Below are 20,400 nucleotides of genomic sequence, written 5' to 3'. Positions count from 1 at the left end.
TTTTCACAGCCGGGCTGTGTCTGCTCCAGAGCTGATTTATAAACAGATCTGTGCTCGCTTTGCCGCTCCTCACCCCATCAGCCGGGGGGTGCGCAGCTGGAGGCGCGGACGCGGTTCTGCCTGGCAGCACTGGGTTTATTTATTGCCTCTGGCCGGGTGCCGGGGCGGCCCGGGGACCGCACAAGTTCCCTCGGGCCCCAGCCCTTCCTCGCCTCTCCCTGCCCCAACATCATCCCCATCCCAGGGGTCTGCCGTGTCCCCAAGCTCTACACCAGACTCTGGACTGAGCCCCACCGTGGATTGGGGATGGCGACGAAGAGATGGTCAGGGCGCCCCGCGTCCTGTTCCACCCCACATGACCCAGGGAGCAGAGGCTGGTGGGGAAGGGGGTCGCCACCTCTGTCCCTGGGGCGGAAAGGCTCTTCTGGATCTTAAACTCTAAAGGATACTCGTGGCTCTGAAGCCCCCTTCCTCCAGGGGCTATCCTTTCTCTCCAGGGATTTCTCTCTCCTCAGCCCCGGACCACCTCTTACTCCAAGGCCCCAGTAGCCCTTTCCCCTTCAGAATAAATTAAGGAATCTCCAGCTTCCACTCCATCCTGGGGAGAGGGGGAGAAAGGCTTGGGAGATGATGTCTCTAGGAAGGACCACAGTCCGTAGCCACGGGATGGCCACGGGACTGGATCCAGATCTGTCACAGTGCCCAGGCCTCACATCTACAGAGTCCGAATGGCCACGGGGTAGAGCAGAGACATGTGCTCAGCCCCCTTAATGGGCAACTTGCGGCTGGCGTAGTGGTGCACGATTTCAGGGACACTGCTGAATGGCGGGCTGTTCTGGCCCAGCACGTACTTGTCTTCCTTGGTCCGAGACAGCTTCATATGCATGAAGCCCTGACTGCTCCTGGGAAGAGAAGAGGAGACCCTGGTGAGGGGGAGTCCTCTCCATTCCCCCTCCCCTCCTCCATCCTGGCAGCAAATGTCTTGTTCCAGACCAGCAGAGAGTGGCAGTGACTAGGGAAGGTGGAGGTCAGTCCAGAAAGTGGGGGGTGGAGGGGATTTTTGTGAGTAGGTAACAGTAGGTTTTGGCTTTGCTGTCAGGGCACTGGGTGTGCCAAGAATGTATGTCTAGTGAGTGTACAGGGTGTGTGCAGGTGGAACCTGGAGGGACCAACACCTCCTGCCCCCACCCCAAACCCTGGTATCCAGGCACTCCCGCCTTACAGCCCGTGTGGCCCAGACCAGTTCACCTTCCCCCTCTCTGAGCAGTGAGGGAGGACACCAGTGAGGGGCTCCTGGTCACACCTGCAGAGACAAGACACCCTTGGCAGGACAGTGCTGGACAGATGTGACAACCAAGAGAATCTTGTTTGGGGCACTCTCTTGCAGATGCTAGAGGAGGGGACAAGCTGCTCCCCGAATCTGGGGATAGCCAGCCACCCTGTCCTGGGGACATCCCTTCACCCTGCTGCTGACTGGGCCTTGGGCCAAGCCCCCAGCTCGCTCATCCGGCCCTTCAGCCTCAGCCGACGTCATTGATGAGGTTGTGCCCCATTCCCTTTCTCAGCGAGGACACACTCCATTGCCTCTCCCATCTCCCGGCCACAGGCCAGGAGACCAGCATTAGTGGCCGACCCTGCCCACAAGACGAGGACCCCTACTCAGAGCTCTGGCTATCTCCCAGATGTCTGGGCACCCTTAGCCTTAGAGACAGTGTGGAGGTGGTGTCCGACCGAGCAAGAATGACGTTTGTCTGAACGGCCACAGGCATGGGTGGCCAGGCCCCAGGCCTGAAACTCACCCTCAGGCAAATGGTCAGTGCTGCTTGGGGGAGCCCTGATGGCCAGAACCTACCTGAGCACAAGGACAGGGCTCAGAAGCAGGTGTGGGAGGTAGGACTGGTGAGGAGGCCGACTCATGGTAGGGCCCCGACTCGAGAGGTGAAGCCGGCAAACCTCCTCACTTGCTTCCCCTGCCTGGGCACAAAGAGGGCTCTGACTGAAACCATTTCACTAGGTCTGCCAGTGAGAAAGCTGGAAGAGGGGAATGACTGACAAGGGGAAAGGGATAGGAGGAAAACACAGACCCTTCCCTCCATCCTTCGCTCCCCTCCCCAGACTACAGTGCCCTACAGAGCCTGCTCGGGGCCCCAGGCCTGGGTGTATACGTCAGGGTGTAGGCCATCCTTCATCTGCAGGTCTGAGATAACCACTGAGGCTGACAGTGACCACACAGGCCCTGGAGAAAGAAGTCAAGGGCCTCAGGAAAATGCACAGCGCCGGGGGACTGTGGCGAGGGGAGGCAGTAAGTGGTCCCCTCCCCTGTCTGCCCTATGCCAACACCCAGGCTCAAGGCTGTGGGCAGCAACGTGGGCCCTGCCTTCCCTCGCCCCCTCACAGTTGGGGGAGTTTCCCCCTCCTTGCGGTCCACTTGGGAAAATCACCTCTCCTAAAAACTGTCCCTCTATAAGGGACAGATCTGGCCAAAAAGGGCAACAGGCAGCCAGAGACCAGAGTTGGAAACTGACAGCTCAGCCTCCATTTGGATAACTGATCTCCTAAGAAAGTCCCAAGGGTCCATTAGGATACAGCAGAACCCTTGCCAGACCCTTAGGGAACCTGGGTGGGACTAGCTGGGCCGCAGGGCCAGGGCTGGCTTGACTTTTGGAGGAAGCTGTTTAATTACCAGTCAAAGCCCTTCCATTACAGAGAGAAGAGAAACCATAATTGTATTTCCCAGAAGCCATTTATATGTAAACGAGGCTCTGCCAGACTGCTGGTGGCGGGCGCATCAGCCTGGGCTGGAGCCTGGCGTCCAGTCCAGGCCTGTTCCCCCCTGTACTCCCCAGGCTAAGGCAGGGCCGTGTTCTGCTGTGCTCTGCTCAGGGAGCCAGACCCCTGCAGTCTCCCCGTGCTTCGGACTGTTCCAGACCTGATGGAGGCTAGAGCTGTGCAACGGAACAGATGGAACAGTGTGGTTATTAGAGTCAGACTGAGCTGAATTCAGATACTGCTTCGGGAACTTTGTTAGCTGGTAGCCTTGAGCAAGTCACACACCTCTTTGAATCTATTTTTTTGTTTATAAAAAGGATTGATCTTGAAGGATGGTAGTTGTTTGGAGAAGGTATATATGCTACTTGGCACAGAGTAAATGCTCTATGAACTTTAACTATAATTTTTAAAGCAATACACATTCCTGAAGTTACATAAATCACATTTTTGACAAATGAATTTTCCCCTAATGCTCCTATGATTTAATGATAATTCAGACTTCCAGAGTACGAGAGCTGGAAGAAACCTAAGAGGTAACCATTAACACATTTGCAAACAGAGAAACAAGGCCCAGAGAGATTAAGGGATTTGCCTGTGGTCACATAGCTAGTATTATTAAACCTGAGAATAAAACCCAGGTTGTGACTACAGTCTGGCATTTTTTTTCATCATCTTTTAGTGAAGCCGAACAATTATCTTCAAATGTGTCTGTGTAGTAGTCCCAAATTTCCATACATTGGTTTTGTTTGAAGCAGGGGTATATCTGTTCTACTGCCCCCAGGAAACGTGGTAGGAAGTGGTGGCACAGATGCCCCAGGAGTGCTGCAGGGGCGCAAAGGGACACACCTCTCTGCAAGGCTGCCCTGTGGGGTGCGGGCTCCACCAGGTGGAGCTCTGGGTGCCAAGGAGAGGACTTGCCATCCTGCGAGGAGAGCCTGGGAGGCTGAGGCTGGCCTGTGTGTGTCTGCTCCCGGGGAGGAAGGCTGACGGGAAGGAAGGGCCCTGCCTCTCCACCGGTTCCAGGGTCCTTTAAAGCTCAGGTGTCCGCCACCAGCAGCCAGGCCTCCTGCCCACTTTTTCAGAGTGAAGAACAGCTTTGTGCCCACTGCCCTGCCCTCCTCCCAGGACCTGGCCTCCACCTCACCCTACAGATCCTTTCAGGCAAAGTCCCCATCTTCTTGCCTGTGCTTCTAGAATATCTCGGGCTTCCCTGAATAATGATGATGACAATAATTTATTGAGTGCTCAGAGCCATGCTAAGTGCTTCCCATATATTATTTCATTTAATCTATCTCTCGAAGGTAGATATTATTATTCCCTCACTTTGTACGCAAGGCAACACTGTGAGTGAGGCCCCCAGGCCACACAGGTAATAAGTGACAGAACCCTTCGGAGCTGGAGACTGGCTCAACTATTTCCCCCAAGGAACTCTGAGCACCCTGAGCAGGGGCTGAGCTCAGACCTCTCCAGAGCCTCAGGGCCTGGTCCCAAGTTGGCAAATGTCCTTGAGAGATGGGGTTCTCCCCAGCGTGGTAGGGTAGGGTATGGAGAAAATACTGGAGTCTCCTGTCCCGGTGGCTGTCCTCCCGCTGATTATCCTTGGTGCCATCTTGACAGGCTAATCCTACCAAAGCTGTCAACCCACCCCACTCACTTGAGGGACAGGGAGAAGTCATTCTTGCTGGTCTCGCTGTTGCGCACCAGGTAGCTGGCCTCTTTGCACAGCCGCAGCAGGTTCTCGGCATCTGTTCGGCTGATGGCCCCGTGGTACCAGCTGAGGATGAGAGAGAGGAAGGAGGGCATTTCTGCTAGGTCCCTAGCTGACCACACCCACCCATTCTGGGTGCCGCCTGCAGGCCAGTGGTAGGAGGGGAAGGGAGGAGAGAGAGCCCCCAGCTGGACACAGACACTCACACCTGGTTTTCCAGAGGCAGCGCTGGGTCTGTCCACTCCCCTAGGGGGCTGCTGGGCTCCATGCTTAGGGGCTTGGGTGACTTGGGGTTCCCTGCAGAGAGTCGGGGAGGTAGACGCCCCTTCTCCTCCCGGCCGGGTGACAGGCAGCTCTTCTCAGATCCTTCAAACTGGGCTGTGGGGAACATACCAGTCACAGACTCTGAGGACCCTAGAGGTAGAGCCCTACAGAAAACCAGTGCCTTACCCCCATTTTCTGCCAAAAGGGGTCAGAGGTTTGTTCTGGAAGGTCTGGACATGCTCATGGGCCTGACTGGCTCTGGGACCGAATTCTGGGTCCATTCCCCAGGCTGGGGCAGGGGTGGATGTGGGTGTGGGGGGTGCAGCCCTCCTGCCCCACAGAGGGCCTGCCAGTCCCCACACTATGGGAGGAGAGGGGAGAGGAGTAACAAGAGAAACCACTTAAGTTTCTCCCTCTGGAGCAGCTGACTGCCTTCCCCTATTACACCCTCCTCATGGTGGCCTCAGTGCTGATAATATTGTTTCTTTCTCCTCCTCAGAGTTCATTACTGTTCTCCAAATCACCCTGCCAAGCCATTCTGTAGAAATGACTTATTGATCTGAGAACAATTATCCGATTCCCCTTGGTGCCATCCTGACAGGCTAATCCTACCCAAAGCCGCCAGCTGGTCCGCCCCTCCCCCGCCCCAAGGTCGCTGCCCTCAGGCTACCCTCCCCCACCCTGCCAAGACCAGTGGAGGTGGCTCTGCCTTTCTGGACCTCCCATCGCTAAGCCTGCACAAGGGACAGCAGAAAGCCAGAGGGCCACATGGGCATAGACACACCTGTGCAGGTGACAGAGACCCTCCTTCACGCTGTATTTATGAAATACCCCTCACACTCAGGCACAAATGTGCAAACAGGTGCTCAGGCCTGTGTGCGCATGCACACACACGCACACCCCTTGGCTGCACATTCTGGGTAAGACTGAACATAGATGAAGTGTTTAGTGCCTTCTCTCTCCCCATTTGGACTATTTTTTTCTCTTTGCAAGCACTTTGAAGGCCTTATTGTCTTTCAGACACCAGATCAGCTCCTTTCCTCTCAGGGGTTAGACACTTCCTGTGCTAGCCCATAGTACCCCAAGCTCAGGAGTTATTTGCATTGCTGGAGGCTCTGGTCAGTGAATTTGGAATATTGGTTTTTTTGGCACAGTGGGGAAAATATTGGACTGGATCTCCGGAGAAGACTCCTTTGGAGGTGGAGGGGGAATGTGTACTCTGTCCATTCCTTCTTCTTCCAGGAAGAGGAAGGGGTCCTTCCTCAGTTCTCCAAACCCTATCCCACTTCAGGTCCTCAAACCCAAGCCCACAGGGCCTGAGGGGTGAGAGGACATGTCACCCTGGCCAGAAGCCCCCACAGAACCCACCGCTGCCGTCCTCCAGGCTGGGCTCAGGGAGGGGTGAGGCTGGACCGGAGACGTCCCTGTCCCCATCAGGCAGGGAGGGGCTGCTGTCCAGCTGTCCCACCGGTGGAGGCCAAGGTAGGTCTTTGATGACCTTAATGTCAACTGGAGCCAGCAGCAGCAGGGAGAAGGGAGACAGACAGGAACAGGGACAGGGACAGAGACAGAGAGAGGCAGAAGTTGAGACACCAAAACCCAGAGCTGGGACACAGGACAGCCTAGAGAGGAGGATCAGAGTAGAGGCAGGGGCGGCTTCTGAATGGGGAATAAGACCCTTAGAGGGCTGGGCAGAGCCACTGACCACCATGGGCTGGTGATAAGGGGTGGGAAGCTCAGGAGGCAAACTGCACGACACAGGGTCAGCCCTGTGGGTCCCCTTCATTTGACCTCTCAAAAGCCTCTAGGAACCAGAGGGACCAGGAAAGGAGGAAAAGAGAGACAAGGAGCTGCCCACGCCTCCCAGCACCACACCCAGGTTTCCTCGGCACCCCCAGCCTTGTCTCCCTTCCTCCTTTGCCCACACCCTAAATCCTGAGCCCCAACAATCAGGAGACTGATGCCACTGGTGGCTCCAGGACTGCTAACGAGGTTTCCTAATGACGAGCATAGATTTTCCCATTAAGCAATCCAAACAGTATTGATTCTCCAAGGAGACTTCTGGAGACAAACGGCCCATCCTCAGTGGTGCGTGCTTTACAGGGAACAGATCAGAAACCTGTGGTTGCTCAGTCTGGTTGCCAGGGTGGGGAAGACAGACAGGAGCCGGGTCCAGCTCCGAGGGGAGCCTCCTGACCGAGGGGGAGTGTGGGGACATGGGGATGGGAACGAAGTCTAATGGCACTTATATCCTTTATGTTCTCACTGAATCAAGGATCCAGGAGCTAAAGCTGTGTTTGTACTCCAGGCTCTTGTTTCCCCTCACTCACACCACCCACACACACCTCTCCATGTTGGACTCCTGCCACCGAGGTGCTCGCTACAGAAGAAACCTGTCTGTCCTCACGCAGTGAAGGCCATTTCTCACAGCCTCCCTCTGCACTGGTCCCTGCTTCTCAGAGACCCCTTTGGGAGCAGGCCTCCCTGGTCTGTCACGGCCTACCATGGGAGACACGGCCCTCTCACTCAGGGCTGGTGTGTCTAAATGTTACACAGGCAGCTGTCTGCATTGTCTAGAGTGTTAAATGCCTTCCTTTGTTAAGTGCAAATATTTAACATATGCCACAAGTTTGATAATTTTGTTTGGAACTTCTTTATTTTTAAATATACCCAACTCCCCAAAAGATGGAAGCGGTTCAAGTCTGTTGGCCTCTGAGAGGTGATGATGCAGGGAGACACCTTCATCTTTCTCTTGTGCCCATTCCCTGACCCTGCACACAGCACTGCATGCACTACCAGCTCACAGCTCTCCGTGGTGCAGACTCAACTACACTCCACCGGGGCCTGCCCTGGTCCCAGGGCTCCGCTTCTTCCATTCCCCTGAGCCCAAAAAGCTGCTCAGAGGCCCCAGCAGACCTGCCATCTCCACCCAGGACTCACCAGCAAAGGCCTTGGAAATTCGCTCCTTCTTCCACTCCCAGGGTTGGTCATACTCCTCAGGGGGCCTCTCATCATCCTCAGGCAGGCGGGACTCCCGGGGCCAGGGGGCCCCCTCGCCCTCCGGGGTGGCCCCCTCCTCCTCTGGCTCATAGGGTGTGTCATACAGAGGCAGGGGCTGAGCGGCAGTTTCCTTGGAGCCCCGGATCTCTGCCAGGGCAAGGCGGGAAGGGAGGTGAGAGCAGCCCTGGCTGCCTGGCTCCGCTCCTGCTGATGTGGCTCCTCTACAACGAGTCAGGCCTCCTTCAGAGGAGATGCTGCTGGCTCTGGGGCACATATCCCGGGTCCCTCAAAACACCTGTGGGGTTCCAAAAGCAGGGACCCAACAGAGGCAGGAGCACAGAGGCACCAGAGTGAAAGACAGGGGGAAGGTCCTGCAATGGCTAGCAAGGGCTGGGGAGCTGAGGCTTACACATTTAGGAAACCAAGGCAGAGTCCTCTCCTAGTCCATCTCCTCTTTGCTACCCAACTGCATGTATTACCTGTGCCCCAAGGGATGCCATTTTGCAATCTGAAAAGCCTTCTTTGTTGTTCAGACACTGCTGACCACCCCATCCTTGAAACTGTCCCCTTTGACAAGTCATTTTCACGGACTGTCCTCCCCTCTGGTCATCCCGTTTGGTCTCTGTCTCCCAAGGCCAGGCTTATTCATTTCTTCAGGTCCTTCCTCCTTGCACTACTTGCCCAGTCTCATGGAGCCCTTTGCATCTCTATGGAGCCAATTGCCATAAAGATGTTTCACTTTGATGTTTCAAACTCACCATTTTCCTGAAAAGCTCTTCTAGTCCGTTCTGTGATTCTTTTTGGGATTCCTGACCCCAGTGAAACTATGATAAAAGCCAGGGAGCTCCCCAGGAAAATGCGCAAATATTCTCATCCATTCCAGGGTGCTCATGCACCTCCTAGGAGGGCACGCCCCTCTGCTGTAAATACAGCAGCCACCCTCTCACTTTCTCCATTTCTGTTAACTACACCGCGCTCCTTGGTCCCGGCCTTCTTTCACTCTCGGAGGCCCATCTGTTTATTGCAAATGCCTGATGAGTCTCGCCCTCTTCTCTGCACATCTGGATTACTCCTAGGGCGAACCTCCATTCTCCAGGCTCCTGTTTCATGGGCTCCATGAAATGACACTCCTGACTGCTCTGTGCCTCTTTACCCACCGCCTCTAAGGAGGGAGAGAGGCTGATCTGATCTGCCTTCTTACAGAGAGAGAACATTCTGGTTTTTTCTCTTCCTGCCCCTGTGCAGGGCCCTACAGCTGTCCTACACCGCCCAAGCCTGAGTGGGCAAGTTTAATTCTGTGGTGCAGTATTAAGCCCATTGTAGTGACATAGCTAAGTAATGTTCTCCAATCACCTTTATCAGTAATAACATTGACACTGTAATCTCCATCTTTCTGTTTCCTTGATCTTATTTTTCAATTATTTCCAAGCTCCAGAGGGGAAGAAAGGGGTGTTAATTATTGGTTCCCTAAAGCATCAGTAATTTCCACAATAGCCTGCTAACTCGTCTTTCTAATGCCCAGTTCTTCTAGTCTGTTCTGTACACCAAAGCCTCTGTAATCCCCTTAAAATGCCGTATTTGTCCTATTCCTTTCTTGCTCAAGAATCCATAATGGCTCCCCTCCCCTTTTGGAGCGAGTCCCAACACCTTTTCCAGCCTCCAAGGCCGTCCGCTGCCCCTCTTGGCCTCTCTTATCTAGCCTCTCCTGCATGCCCGGCACTAAGATTACTGGCCCTGAACAAATCCTCCTTTCACGCTGCCCCAGGGCCTGGGCTTAGACTGACTCCCCTGTGTCCTCTTCTCTGATCTCCCCCATGTGGTCTTTTCTTGGATCTTTTCTCAGTCTCTGTCCCCAGGGCAAGGTCTTACTCATTTCTTCCTGCCCTCACTCCTTGAACTACTTGCCAAATATCATGGAACCCTTTGCATCTGCATTTATAGTGATGTGTTTCCAATTGCCATGAAGAGGTTTCACTCTGACATCACATGGTTTCAAACTCACCACCTCCCCTAAAGTTAGTGATTCTCCTTTAGAGAGCAATGACTGCCCCCCCCCCTGCCCACACCACTATCTTGCCCTTCCTGATGATCCCAAATGCTTCCATCTGTCTGACCTTCAGTTGTGTGACCTTCTCTACCAACTCAGGTCTCAGGCACTACAAATCACATCTCCTTCTCCAAAGCGCCTGTCTTGAAAGCAGTGGTCACCTTTCCTGAGGACCAAGAAAAGGCAATCTCCATATTTTCTAAAGACCAAAGAATCGGTTCTTAGACTGTGGGTACCAGAGCTCCTTTTGCAGATATTCAAGCCTCAGGGGACAACCCCCCACCCCCACCAACCCTCTCCCTGACTCTAGTACTTACCAGCCATCATCTTTTGGGCCTCATAGGGCTCCATATAGCCATCATTTTCTGGGACCTTCTCTGGGGCTCCTGAAGCTCCTACTGGGCCGTCACCAGTCTCCTGGACATCGAACGGGTCTGCATAGTCTTCTAGGATTGCCAACTATGGGGAGAGAGCAGGCTTCAGACATGAGAGAGCCCTCTGCATCTCCCCCGATACTCTCTCCACAGGAGCAAGAGTCCAGGACAGCCTACCTGAGACCCACAGCTCCAGGTACCCAAGGGAAGAATCTGAGCTTAGGTGGGGACAAGCTCTGGCACTTCCTTTGCAGGGCTCTCCCACTAGATTGTTGAAGAGTGGTGCTTTCGTTTCTGTTAATTTTGTGCCTCTGTGCCACCTCCTAGGCTAAAATGGCCAGGACGAGGCTCTGGACCCTAAGGCCTGTCTCAGTCAGGGTCCAGGCAGGGCAAGAGCTTGCACCAGGTGGTTCTGCAGAGGTATTAATTCAGAGAACTATATAGCAGTGTTGAAAAAGTTCAAACACCGAGCAGGGCACAGTGGGCAATGCGGAGATTAGCTTGGTCCATGCCTACCAGAGTGCTACCAGATGCCGAACAAAAGTATAATTGCTGACCATCAAGAACAGAAAGACTGAGTCCCACTTTATGCCACAGTTTTGTGGTTTATCTGCATAATGCCCATCATATCATCATGTGGGTATTATCCCCATTTGAAGGAAACAGAGACACCAAGCAGGTAGGGAACAGCATGCCCAAGACCACGCTGCATAAATGGAGGAACCAGGATTGGAACCTGTGCCCTTTATACAAAATCATGCTGCCAACCTGCCATCAGTGGGCATCTTGGCTGTCCCAGGAGAAAGACCACCTTATGACAGACATGAGGAAAACCAGGATTTGGGCTCTGCTGAAGTCCCCTGGGCTCCTGGAGGACAGACACAGGAAAGGCCTGGCCCTGGCCCTCCACATCCCACTTTTTCCCACACAAGTGGCTCAGAGCCACCCCTCTGTCCCTGCTCCCAGTCAAGGCAGAGGGAACCACAAGCTGCAAACCCTGCAGAGGAGTTCAAGGTGCTTAGGGCGGGGTGCAGCTGAGGACAATAGAGCCTTTCTCCCAGCTGGGCACAGGCTCCTAGGGGGCAGGGAGGGGAGGACTGGCTGAGGCGGAGACAGAGCCCAGCCCACCCAGGGCTGCCAGCCCCTCAGGGGAGCACTGCAAGTGGGTTGACAGGCACTGACAAAAGGTGGCTCTGGGGCCAGCAGCATGGGGAGGGGCCGCTCCTGTCTCTCTTCCATTCTTGGTCTAGGCTTTGGTTCTCGGCCAAGATCCCACAGATCAAGACTGTGGGAGCCAGTTGGGCTGGGAGGCTGTAAGGGTCACCTCCCTGCCGTGGGTTTGAAGACTGGGGAGCCCTAGCAGAGATGGAAAGGGGATCCATGAACACGCCATCTTCATGTCCTTAGACTGCTGCACACCCCTGCAGGGTCTCTGAAGCAAGACCCAGAGGCTCCTACCATCTCACCCTTCAGTTCTTCAGCTCCCTACTTATTTCACTTTGTTCTAGTCAAGCCACCCAGCTCCTTTCCTACCACAGATCTCTGTCTGCTTCCGAGAAGACTGGCACAACCATACCATCCACCAGCCTGGAGCTCTTCGGCACTTTTGTCTCTCCAGCTCCAATAAGTACCCAGCTTCCAGTAGGAACTAGAAAGATGTTTCTGTTGGATCACTGCCTATCTCCCTTGGAGCCCACCAGCCCTCATCCTCCTTCCTCTGAGGAAAGAACAGAAATCCACTCACCCCCTCCCTCTCCAGGCTGCTTCCTCCCAGACCAGCTGGCAAGGCCCCCAACCAGCCCCACCCATTTGACCAAGGGGGCTCTGGAGCCAGCCCATTGGATACCCAGCCCAGCTGGCACCCAGCCTCCAACTCACACATGGCAGCTACTCAACAGTGACTGAATCAACAGACAGGCTATCCTTAAATCTTGCCATGGCTCTCCAGTGGCTACAAGAAAAAGTCCATAGTTGAAGAGATTTAAAGATTCGACTTTCCTTTTTGGTTTGTCTTCACCCATCTCAGATCACTTTGTTACCTGAACACTCTATGTTTTCTTTCTCACCTCTAAAGTTTTCCCTCTGCCTGGATCAGATTATTTTCTTTCTTCAGAAAAAAGCCTTTCCATTCTTACCCTGGGTCTGGTTAGGTGCCTCCGAGCTGAGTCATCACATGTACAGTAAATACTTGTTTTACTATCTGTTTTCCTGCAGACTGTGAGCTTCCTGAGGGCAGGAACCATGTTTATTGCTAAATTCCCAAGGCCTAAAAGTGCTCAGTAAATCAGTTCATATAAAACAGGAAGATGGACGAAGGAGTACATTTTCTTGTTCATTCAGAAGAGGAAGCGTAAAGCTGGGTGGGGTGGGGGGGTCAGACAAGGGGATTGAGACCCTGGAAGCTGCTCAGTAAACTGAAGCAACCCTCCCCAACTCCACAGAGACCCCCAGCCCTCCCCTCACCATGCCTGGTCAGAGCCCCATGCAGCACCCTTCCCACCAGAGTCCTGGGCCAGTGCCCAGAGCTACGACTCCTCCCAGTCCAGTGTGGGCCTCCCCAGCACCAGCCCTCAGTGCCTGTGGGCGCCCAGGTGGCAGCTCTGCAGGCAGCTCAATGGCTCCTCTGTTCCACTCCTGGCTCCACACCCTGTTCCAGGAAGCCCAGCCTGCCCACCCTGGACTGGGGTGCCCAGAGGAGGTGCCCAGAGGAGCCGCCCACGGAGCTGGGGGTCGGGAACAGCAGCAGAGACACCTGCTGGGAAGCCAGGCAGGTCAGGCACTGCCCTGGACACAAAGGATCCCTGTCACAGGCCCAGCCTGCTTCCCAGGAGGCTTCCCCCAAGAAGGCACGGCTGCTCAGTAGGGGAAGCTGCTCCTGACACCTCTGCCCTACCACGATTCATTTCGTGTATGGGCTCTTCACTGGACTCTAATGTGCTCACTGTTGTCCAGTGCGCCCATCAGAGCCTGGCACACAGTGGGTGCTCAGCGCACATTTCCTGGAGGCTCAACAGGCCCCCTTCTCTTCCTAGACCCCTAGACTCTCAGATCCCCATTCATCTGGACTCTGACCAACCAGTAGCAGCTGTAGGAGCAGAACTGACATTGGAATGGGAATCAAAGCCTATGGCTCAAGGGCAGAAGGGAGAAACTAGCAGGGAAGGCACTAAGACCGGGGCTGATATTGAGGCAACCCTCTTGTAGAGATATGACTCTGTTAAAATGCTGAACTATTTCTGAACTAGTATGTAAGCAGCTGCTGCCCAGAGGACCCCCTTGTCCCCATACCTCCTGCCAACCAGACCCCCCTCCCTTCTCTCATCCAGCAGGGTATACCTCCAGGAGCTGGCTCCTGTGCCTGTTCCAACTGGGCAGTGCCCCTCCCGAGGCAGCTGTCAGGCTTTGACTCTCCTTCCTGCCCAAGCCTTTCCTGAGGTAGCAGCAGGCCTACCATCTGGTTCGACCTTCCACTCTGCAGCTGGGCCCTGCTAGGAGTCCCTGACCTCCACCCCGCATGGGGCTTGTACATCCATCCAGGGGGAGCAAGGGGACAGGCATCATAGGATTTGGCTCTGCACGGTCCCCAAAATCTACTACTGCCCCCTTTCTCCATTTCTTTAGTTTACATTTAATGTCTGGATGCCTTTCTTTTTTAATTTCTAAAATGGGGGATAGTATTATACCTAACTCAGAGGATTGGGAAGAGGACAACAAATGTAAAAGTCTTGGCCCAGAGGCTACTCCAGAGTCAGTGCTCAACAAATGTTAGCCCTGATGATAACTTCTTATATTCAGGCATTAAAACCTCAGAGGTTAGGAACTTGTTTAGGGTGCACAGCTTGTAGCAGCAGAAATAAGACGGGGACCCACGTCTCCTGCCTCTCAGTGCCTTGCACAGATTTTCCAGAACATTGGGAAATGTAGCAACAAATACACGCTAGCATGTTAAAGTCTCTGAGAAGTTCTGTAGCAAAGAGAACAGTCTAATTTTGTTTAATTGAGCATTTGTCCGAAGTATTTAACTATGAAATCCTTTTCAATTGAAAGTCTGTCAGTTTGGGGAATGGTATACTACTTACCTTTCCTGAAATTAAACTTTTTCACCCTGTGTTCCCACTGTTTTTTTTTTTGTTCTCAATTATTGGAATGCCTGTCCCAATTTTATCTGCCCGAGAAATTCCTTCACATGAAACAAATTTGTTATTAGCCTTTCTAATTACAAAGCAATGACATGCTTGTAAAACATTCCAACATCACAGACATGCAATCAACACTACCAGTCCTTTCAAGACCGTTATAAGGTGTGTCTGTGGCTACAGCAAGATTGGGTGGCAAGTGCTGGCCTTCGTCAATCAGAAACTGGTGAACTCAGCCCAGAACACACTCCTCACTCGTTCTCTGAGTCTCCTTCCCCTTGTTCATTAGCAAATGCTAGTGAACATCTCTGCTCTGCAGGGCTCCTCTCCATAAGTGCAAGGGTCCCCTGGCATGGTGCTGGCAGGCAGTCTGGAGGCAGGTGCTCCTGCTCACTAGCAGTGAAGTCAGCATTCCTGTGCTTCGGTCTCCCTGTTATGACCTGGGGGTAATAACTGAGTTTTCCTCATAGGGCTGTTGTAAGGACCGACTGGCCTAATGCATGTCAGCCTCTTTAAAATGGCACCAGACACATGGTCCGTGCTCTGTCATCATTAAACACGGAATGACCAAATTCCTGGGTCCTACAGGAGCTCACAGTGACAGACACAGAACAAGCTCCAAAGATGGAAGCATCCTGAGGTGTTGTGAAGCCCCACATCTGGGACAGGCTCTGGAGGCACCGCAGGCTCCCTGCATGTGGGGGTTGGGCCTTGCCTCTGCTGTCACATATCATGATGGTTCCGAGATGAGGGCAACCGGAGTGGGCAGCACACACCCCCTCCAAGCCCAGACCACAACTGGCTGCTCCCATTCCCATTCATGGTCCACAGGGTCCCAGCTGTTCCCAACTCGCAGTGGATAGAATGCCAGGGCTGAAGTGTCACCGAGTCACTGGCCAAGCTAACAAGCCAAAGATGTCTTCCAGAGGGACTGAGCGCTGCAGCATGAGGAGGCGGCGCTGGGTGGAGAGGACAGGCCTGCCCTACAGTCCCACAGACCTTCAGCCTCGGCCCTCCCCGAAACACCAACAGCACCACAGATGACCAGCTCAGACCACAAAGGGTTAAGAGGTCTAACCAGTCCACAAAGTCCCGATCTGGACCCTTCTCTTCTCCCTCTACTTCCACTGGAGGTTCTGTGCATGATAAACAGACCTGCAAACTCTGTGGAAATCATAACAAGGAAAATGAACACAAGCAAACTCAAAAAAGTCAAGGACAAGGTCTTCTGAGTGGTGAGTCCCTTTCAGCGCCTAGGTGTCACTTAATGTGTCACTGAATGACACATAGACACTCAGTGAACACTGGGTAAGAAGGAAGGCCCCTACCCCTCCTTCTAACCCCAGGGCAGGCATGCCTTGTTTGATTTCAGACACCCTAATATCTCCTTCGCTTTACTATACTCTTCCTACTTGTCTGTTCACTCATTTTGAATTTGGGGCCGCAGGATCTACATCCATGTGGATACCATCTATGAGGCAGATCTTTTTTTTAAGTTCTTAATATTTTGGGCCCTGTGAACCCTTGTGAGAATCTGAGAGCTGTGAGCCTTTTCCCAGAAAAAAATACTTATGTACCCAAATACCCACATAATTTCTAGAGGTCCATGAGCCCCAGAAGCACCTCCATGAGCTAAAAACAAGAGCCCTAGTTTCCCATCATATGGGGTGCCTGTCTTATTGTTCCCATCACATGTCTCTCTCTCTCACTTACACACACACACACACACATATATCTTGGCATGGTGAAGGCAAAGGACACTGCGCAGATGGCCACAAACAGCTCAAAGCTTCATCCAATTAGGGGCCCTTTCCCATACCCATCCCCCTTTCCTATACCAGGTTTTCCCTATTGAAAAGGTCTGAGAAAAGGGAGCAAAGCAAGGGAAGGCCTAGGTCTCCAACCCTCTGTCAGAGCACAGCCTGGAGGCCAGAAAGGGCCCAACACCGTGAGGGAGCTCTTCCTGTGACCAGATGGCAAGTCCCTGCCTTCCCATCCTGTGCGGGGCGGGGCTCCTGCTGCTCCCACACCTGCCCTGCCAGGCTTGCCCAGATGGCCACCCTGGCACCCCTGCCAACTGTAGCAGTGGGCCTCAGGGTGAGCCAACAGCCAGAGTGCTGCGTGGGGAGAAGGCTAATGGTCCTGAGCCCCCTGGGCCTCTCAGGGTCCTGTCTAAGACCCCATTCTCTCCTACCCCATAGTCACTGAGCTCATTTCTCCTCAGTCTCTCTGGCTCATCGCAGAAGCATTTCCACACATTTCATTAAATCTCACAACCCAGCCTCTTTCAGAGGGTTCTGTCCCCCACTCCCTGCCCCCAGCACCAGTCACTGGGTTGCAGGAGCAGAAGAGAAATTGACCAGCCCAAGGCACATCCTGGTCCTCAATCCGCACCTCACCTCAGGAAGTGACCCAAAAGCCAAGAGGACCTGAAGGGCTGAGACGAGGGAGAACAGAGAGTAGGGAGAGAGCAGCCACACAGAACAGAAAAACTGGCTCGGCACTGCCTCAGGGCCGGAGCCAGGCCAGCTCGCTGTCCAGGCGCAGCACCTTGTGTGAGCTCTGCAGGCATATGCTGACAGTTGGATCTAGAGTAAGTGGCTCAGGCAGCTTGTCTGCACTCTCCCTAAAGGAAGCCTCTGGGGTCCCCCAAACTCTGCTGTGAAAAAGGGGTGGAGAGGCTCTCTCTGAATGGTGGGAGGCCCCGTGTCAGGGCCCATGGAAACGGCATCCCTGTCCCTGAGCCATCCTGGACAGCATCCTGGGTCCTTCTCATCATACTCAGTGAAGAAACCACAGATTGTGTGGCTCCCAGGAGACCCTGCTGGATCTTGTTCCCGTCCCTGCAGCTGACAAAGGAGCCAGACACCTCTTGGCCCCCAAGATCTGAATGGCCCACAGATCACAGAGCTGACCCAGGGTGAGGTATGGACACCTCAGTGAGAGAAGGCAGTAGGTCTATGCATGGTTGTGTGGGCATAGCCCCTTCACTGTGGGATTTTTGTGAAGAAGTGTATAAGGGGACTGTCTGACCCTTGGGTCACCCTGGCAATGGACAGAGTCACCATTCAGGATATAGTTATGCACCCTCTTTATGCCAAGCATTGTGTCAATCACTTGGAAGACACAGACATGAGGAAAACATGGTCCTTGACCTGGAGGAGCCCACAGCTTAGTGGGTAGTCTGAGAGGAGGAGGGCCAGGAGCAGCTCACACCCACAAGCCAATGGGGCTGTGGGCAGGGAGGAGGAGATCAACTGATCAACAGAAAGAACAAGGTTCTAGTGCTCCCTCTGCCTTACTGCCACCACCACCACCACATCACCCAAGAAATTAGGTAAAAAGAGGACTAACGAGGTGTGAAGAAAGCACAGCACAAGACCCTGCGGACTAAGAGTCCTAATACAGGATGGGCAGCCTTGCCCCATGGCAGGAACCAGGGGGCAAATAATTCACATTCCTAAGGCTCCTGCTCTGACCCTGACATATTTTTCTCATCCAGGAAATCAGGCAGGATGGTACACTCTCTCGGCTGAAAGCCTCACCCCTGGAGCCAGTGGATTCGGACAGCAACTTTGCTCTCCAATCCAATAAAGCTGAGGAATGGGGACTAAGACCCAGAACTGAGCTTCCAGGGGTGAGTAAAGAGGGACAACAGAGCCAGAGCAGCCCAGAGCATCACAGGACTTAAGGCTAGAGGGTCCTGGGGATGGCTTTCAGCTGTCAAGGAGGGATAGGCCAAACTGAGGTTGAGCAGGGAATGGCTTCTCAACCAGGGCTCTCTGAGGCACAGCGGGTGTTCTCAGGACAGTGAACGCTGGGTTCCCCTCTCTATCCCAAGCCTGCAGATCCATGAAAGGCTTTAGCCACCCTCAGAATAAACCAAGGGAGTGGGAGGCCAAGAGGAGAAAAGGAGTGGTTTCAGCTGCTTGGCCCCTTCTGGGCAACAAGTTCTGAGCATCGACTGTCTCCACTCCTAAGGGGACAAGAGAAGAAGTGCAGTAGTGGGTCTGCTTGAACCTCAGTGGTCAGCATCCTTAATACAGAGCTGCATACTCCTGTCCTGGCTTCCTGAGAACAACAGTCCACCCGGCTCCAGTCCGACTGGGTGAGGCGAAGGCCAGCTTTTGCCGTGTGCACAGTGAGAAACCCCAGTTTTCACCTTCCTGCGGCTTCAGCACCTGCAAGGATGCTTGGGCTCCCAGAGGAGGAGAATAAGTGGAGCTTTGTGCTGGCTCTGCCCTGGGGGGGAGGGGTCAGAGATCAAAGGGCAGTGAACTGCTGCTTCCAGGGGGCAGAAAGGCCATAAAGGGCGGGGTGGGGTAGAGGGCTCAAATCCCGTTAGAAAAAGGCTGACTGATTAGGTTCCAGGGGGCCGCGACGAGGAGAGCAGAGCCCCGGAGGGGGAGGGTCACCAAGTCCTGGGACGATAATAGGGGATACAAGCAGAGTTTGGGGCACGTCCTAACTGTAGGTCGAGAATCTGAACAAAGGTGGATGAAGACTCCGAGTCCCGGGGTCAGGGACTAAGATCGTGTTCGCCAGAAACTGTGACACCGAGGGGCCCAGCCCAGGTCAGGCCACCTTTGTCCCACTCCAAAGCCCTAGACCACCTACCACCTCTCCCCCTGGTCACCCCCGCCCGTCCCGGCACTCACCCTGTCGCTGCTGGCTGGGGTTCCAGAGATCCGTTCCTCGGGAGGGGGCGCTGGGGGACCCGGGGTCTCGACCCGAATAAGGCGGTGGGGGGGCGAGCCGTGGCGCGGGGGCGGCGTGGGGCCGGGAACCGCCGGGGTGGCTAGGGCAGCGGAGCCAGACGGACCCCCGGAGTAGGGGTCTTCGAAGTCACGCTCCCTTTGCAGCCGGTAGGCAGCCAGGATGTCCGGGGGTGGTGCAGGGGGTGCGGCGGGAGAGGGTACCGAGGGGCGATAGTCCGGCTCCGGGGGAGCCGGTTTGCCCCCACCTCCGCCGCCGCCCCCGCCACGGAAGCCCAGGTGCTCCCGGAGCCACTTGGCTACTCCGCCACTGCCGCCCCCTCCTGGGCCCGCTCCGCTACCCCCAGCGCCCCGGCGCGACCCGCCCGGGCCGCTCCCCGCGCTCCCCTGAGCCCGCGGCCCGGGGCCGGAGCCCGCCGGAGGGGCTCCGCTCAGTAGCATGGGGCCAGCCAGACTGAGCTGGGGGTGCGCTGTGGTCGCGCGGGGGGCGGAGGCGGGGGCGGAGCTCCGCTGGGCGCCGGGAGGGGGCGGGGCTCGCTGGTAACAAGGGAGGGGCGGGGTTCCGCTCCCTCACAGGCTGACCTCCGTCGGCCCCGGCGGAGCGGCCGGGCCCGGGCTTCCAGAGGTGTGGACGCAAGAGAAGCAAAGCGGGCGACCCTAGGACAGGGCATGCGATTCCCGGACTGAGGATGAATCTGTGAATCCTTCACGTGTCGCCACGCGTGCCCCTGTGGGGGCGCACCTGTCCCCATCAGTTCTCCCTCCCCAGCTTCCAGCTGGTGCGCGCCAAGAGGGGAGCCCTCGGACACCTTCCATCCCTCCTATACCCTCTCCCAAGGCCCGCTAACTGGGAAATAATATCCTAGGAGGAGGGCGAGAAAATTACCTGTTCCTAAGATGTATCTGTAACTACCCCCTTCTTCGTGGGAGACCCACCTACCTCCTCCCATCCAACTGTTCGCACCGCACAAACTGGAGCCCACGTTGCTTCCCAAACCGCACAGACATACATCCCATCACAATCAACTTCCTAGAGACACGCCCTCCCCACACGCAAAGAACCCCCACATAAACGCCTTTTATTCATGGGAGCACCTGCTTCGAGCAGGCCCACCGGGCCCAGAACGCAGCGCGCGCACGTGCAGAAATCACTTTAATTCATATCCCAGGTTTCATTGTCAATCAGGTTAGTGACAGAATAGAAACAGACAAGTCAATAAATCAAGTCTAGAAACAGTTTCATTGTTGTCTATCACAAATCTCTTATCCTGAGTCTCGGATACTGAAAGAATAGTAAGCATTTTTGTCTTAGAAGTAAAGCCAATTTCTCCCCAGAAATGTTGTAAGCCCTGAAGCAGAAGCCAACACTTGCTTTTGGCTCTGCTAG

General features: G+C 54.7%; 1 protein-coding gene across 3 annotated transcripts; it reads right to left on the bottom strand.

Annotated features, from left to right (window-relative positions):
- Positions 1 to 114: 114 nt before the first annotated feature.
- Positions 115 to 19,497, bottom strand: SHF (Src homology 2 domain containing F). Of its 3 annotated transcripts, XM_037152076.2 has the most exons (7): positions 18,957 to 19,497; positions 10,106 to 10,247; positions 7,682 to 7,888; positions 6,110 to 6,250; positions 4,684 to 4,855; positions 4,424 to 4,543; positions 115 to 902 (listed from the first exon to the last, which is right to left on the bottom strand). In XM_037152076.2, the coding sequence occupies exons 1-7, from the start codon at positions 19,452 to 19,454 to the stop codon at positions 716 to 718; spliced, it is 1,467 nt and encodes a 488-aa protein (XP_037007971.2). In that variant the 5' UTR covers positions 19,455 to 19,497; the 3' UTR covers positions 115 to 715. The 3 variants fall into 3 exon arrangements, with proteins under 3 accessions (XP_037007971.2, XP_037007973.2, XP_037007979.2); XM_037152078.2 differs by lacking the exon at positions 6,110 to 6,250; XM_037152084.2 differs by lacking the exons at positions 4,684 to 4,855; positions 6,110 to 6,250 and having other exon boundaries at positions 784 to 902.
- Between the last annotated feature and the right edge of the window lie 903 nt (positions 19,498 to 20,400).

This window comes from Artibeus jamaicensis, unplaced genomic scaffold (genome assembly GCF_021234435.1).
Source record: "Artibeus jamaicensis isolate MK-2021 breed Jamaican fruit bat unplaced genomic scaffold, CSHL_Jam_final contig_548, whole genome shotgun sequence".
Lineage (NCBI taxonomy): Eukaryota > Metazoa > Chordata > Mammalia > Chiroptera > Phyllostomidae > Artibeus > Artibeus jamaicensis.
Note: the sequence above shows the minus strand (reverse complement) of the source record. Positions and strands in the feature narration are given on the sequence as shown.

Bases quoted from the DNA above. Each gene is read 5' to 3' on its own strand.
- SHF (XM_037152076.2), bottom strand. From the start codon at position 19,454: ATGCTACTGAGCGGAGCCCCTCCGGCGGGCTCCGGCCCCGGGCCGCGG. The intron at 10,248-18,956 runs GTGAGTGCCGGG...CTCTCCCCATAG, and splicing joins CCCCAGCCAGCAGCGACAGG to TTGGCAATCCTAGAAGACTA. The intron at 4,544-4,683 runs GTGAGTGTCTGT...TCTCATCCTCAG, and splicing joins CTGCCTCTGGAAAACCAGGT to CTGGTACCACGGGGCCATCA.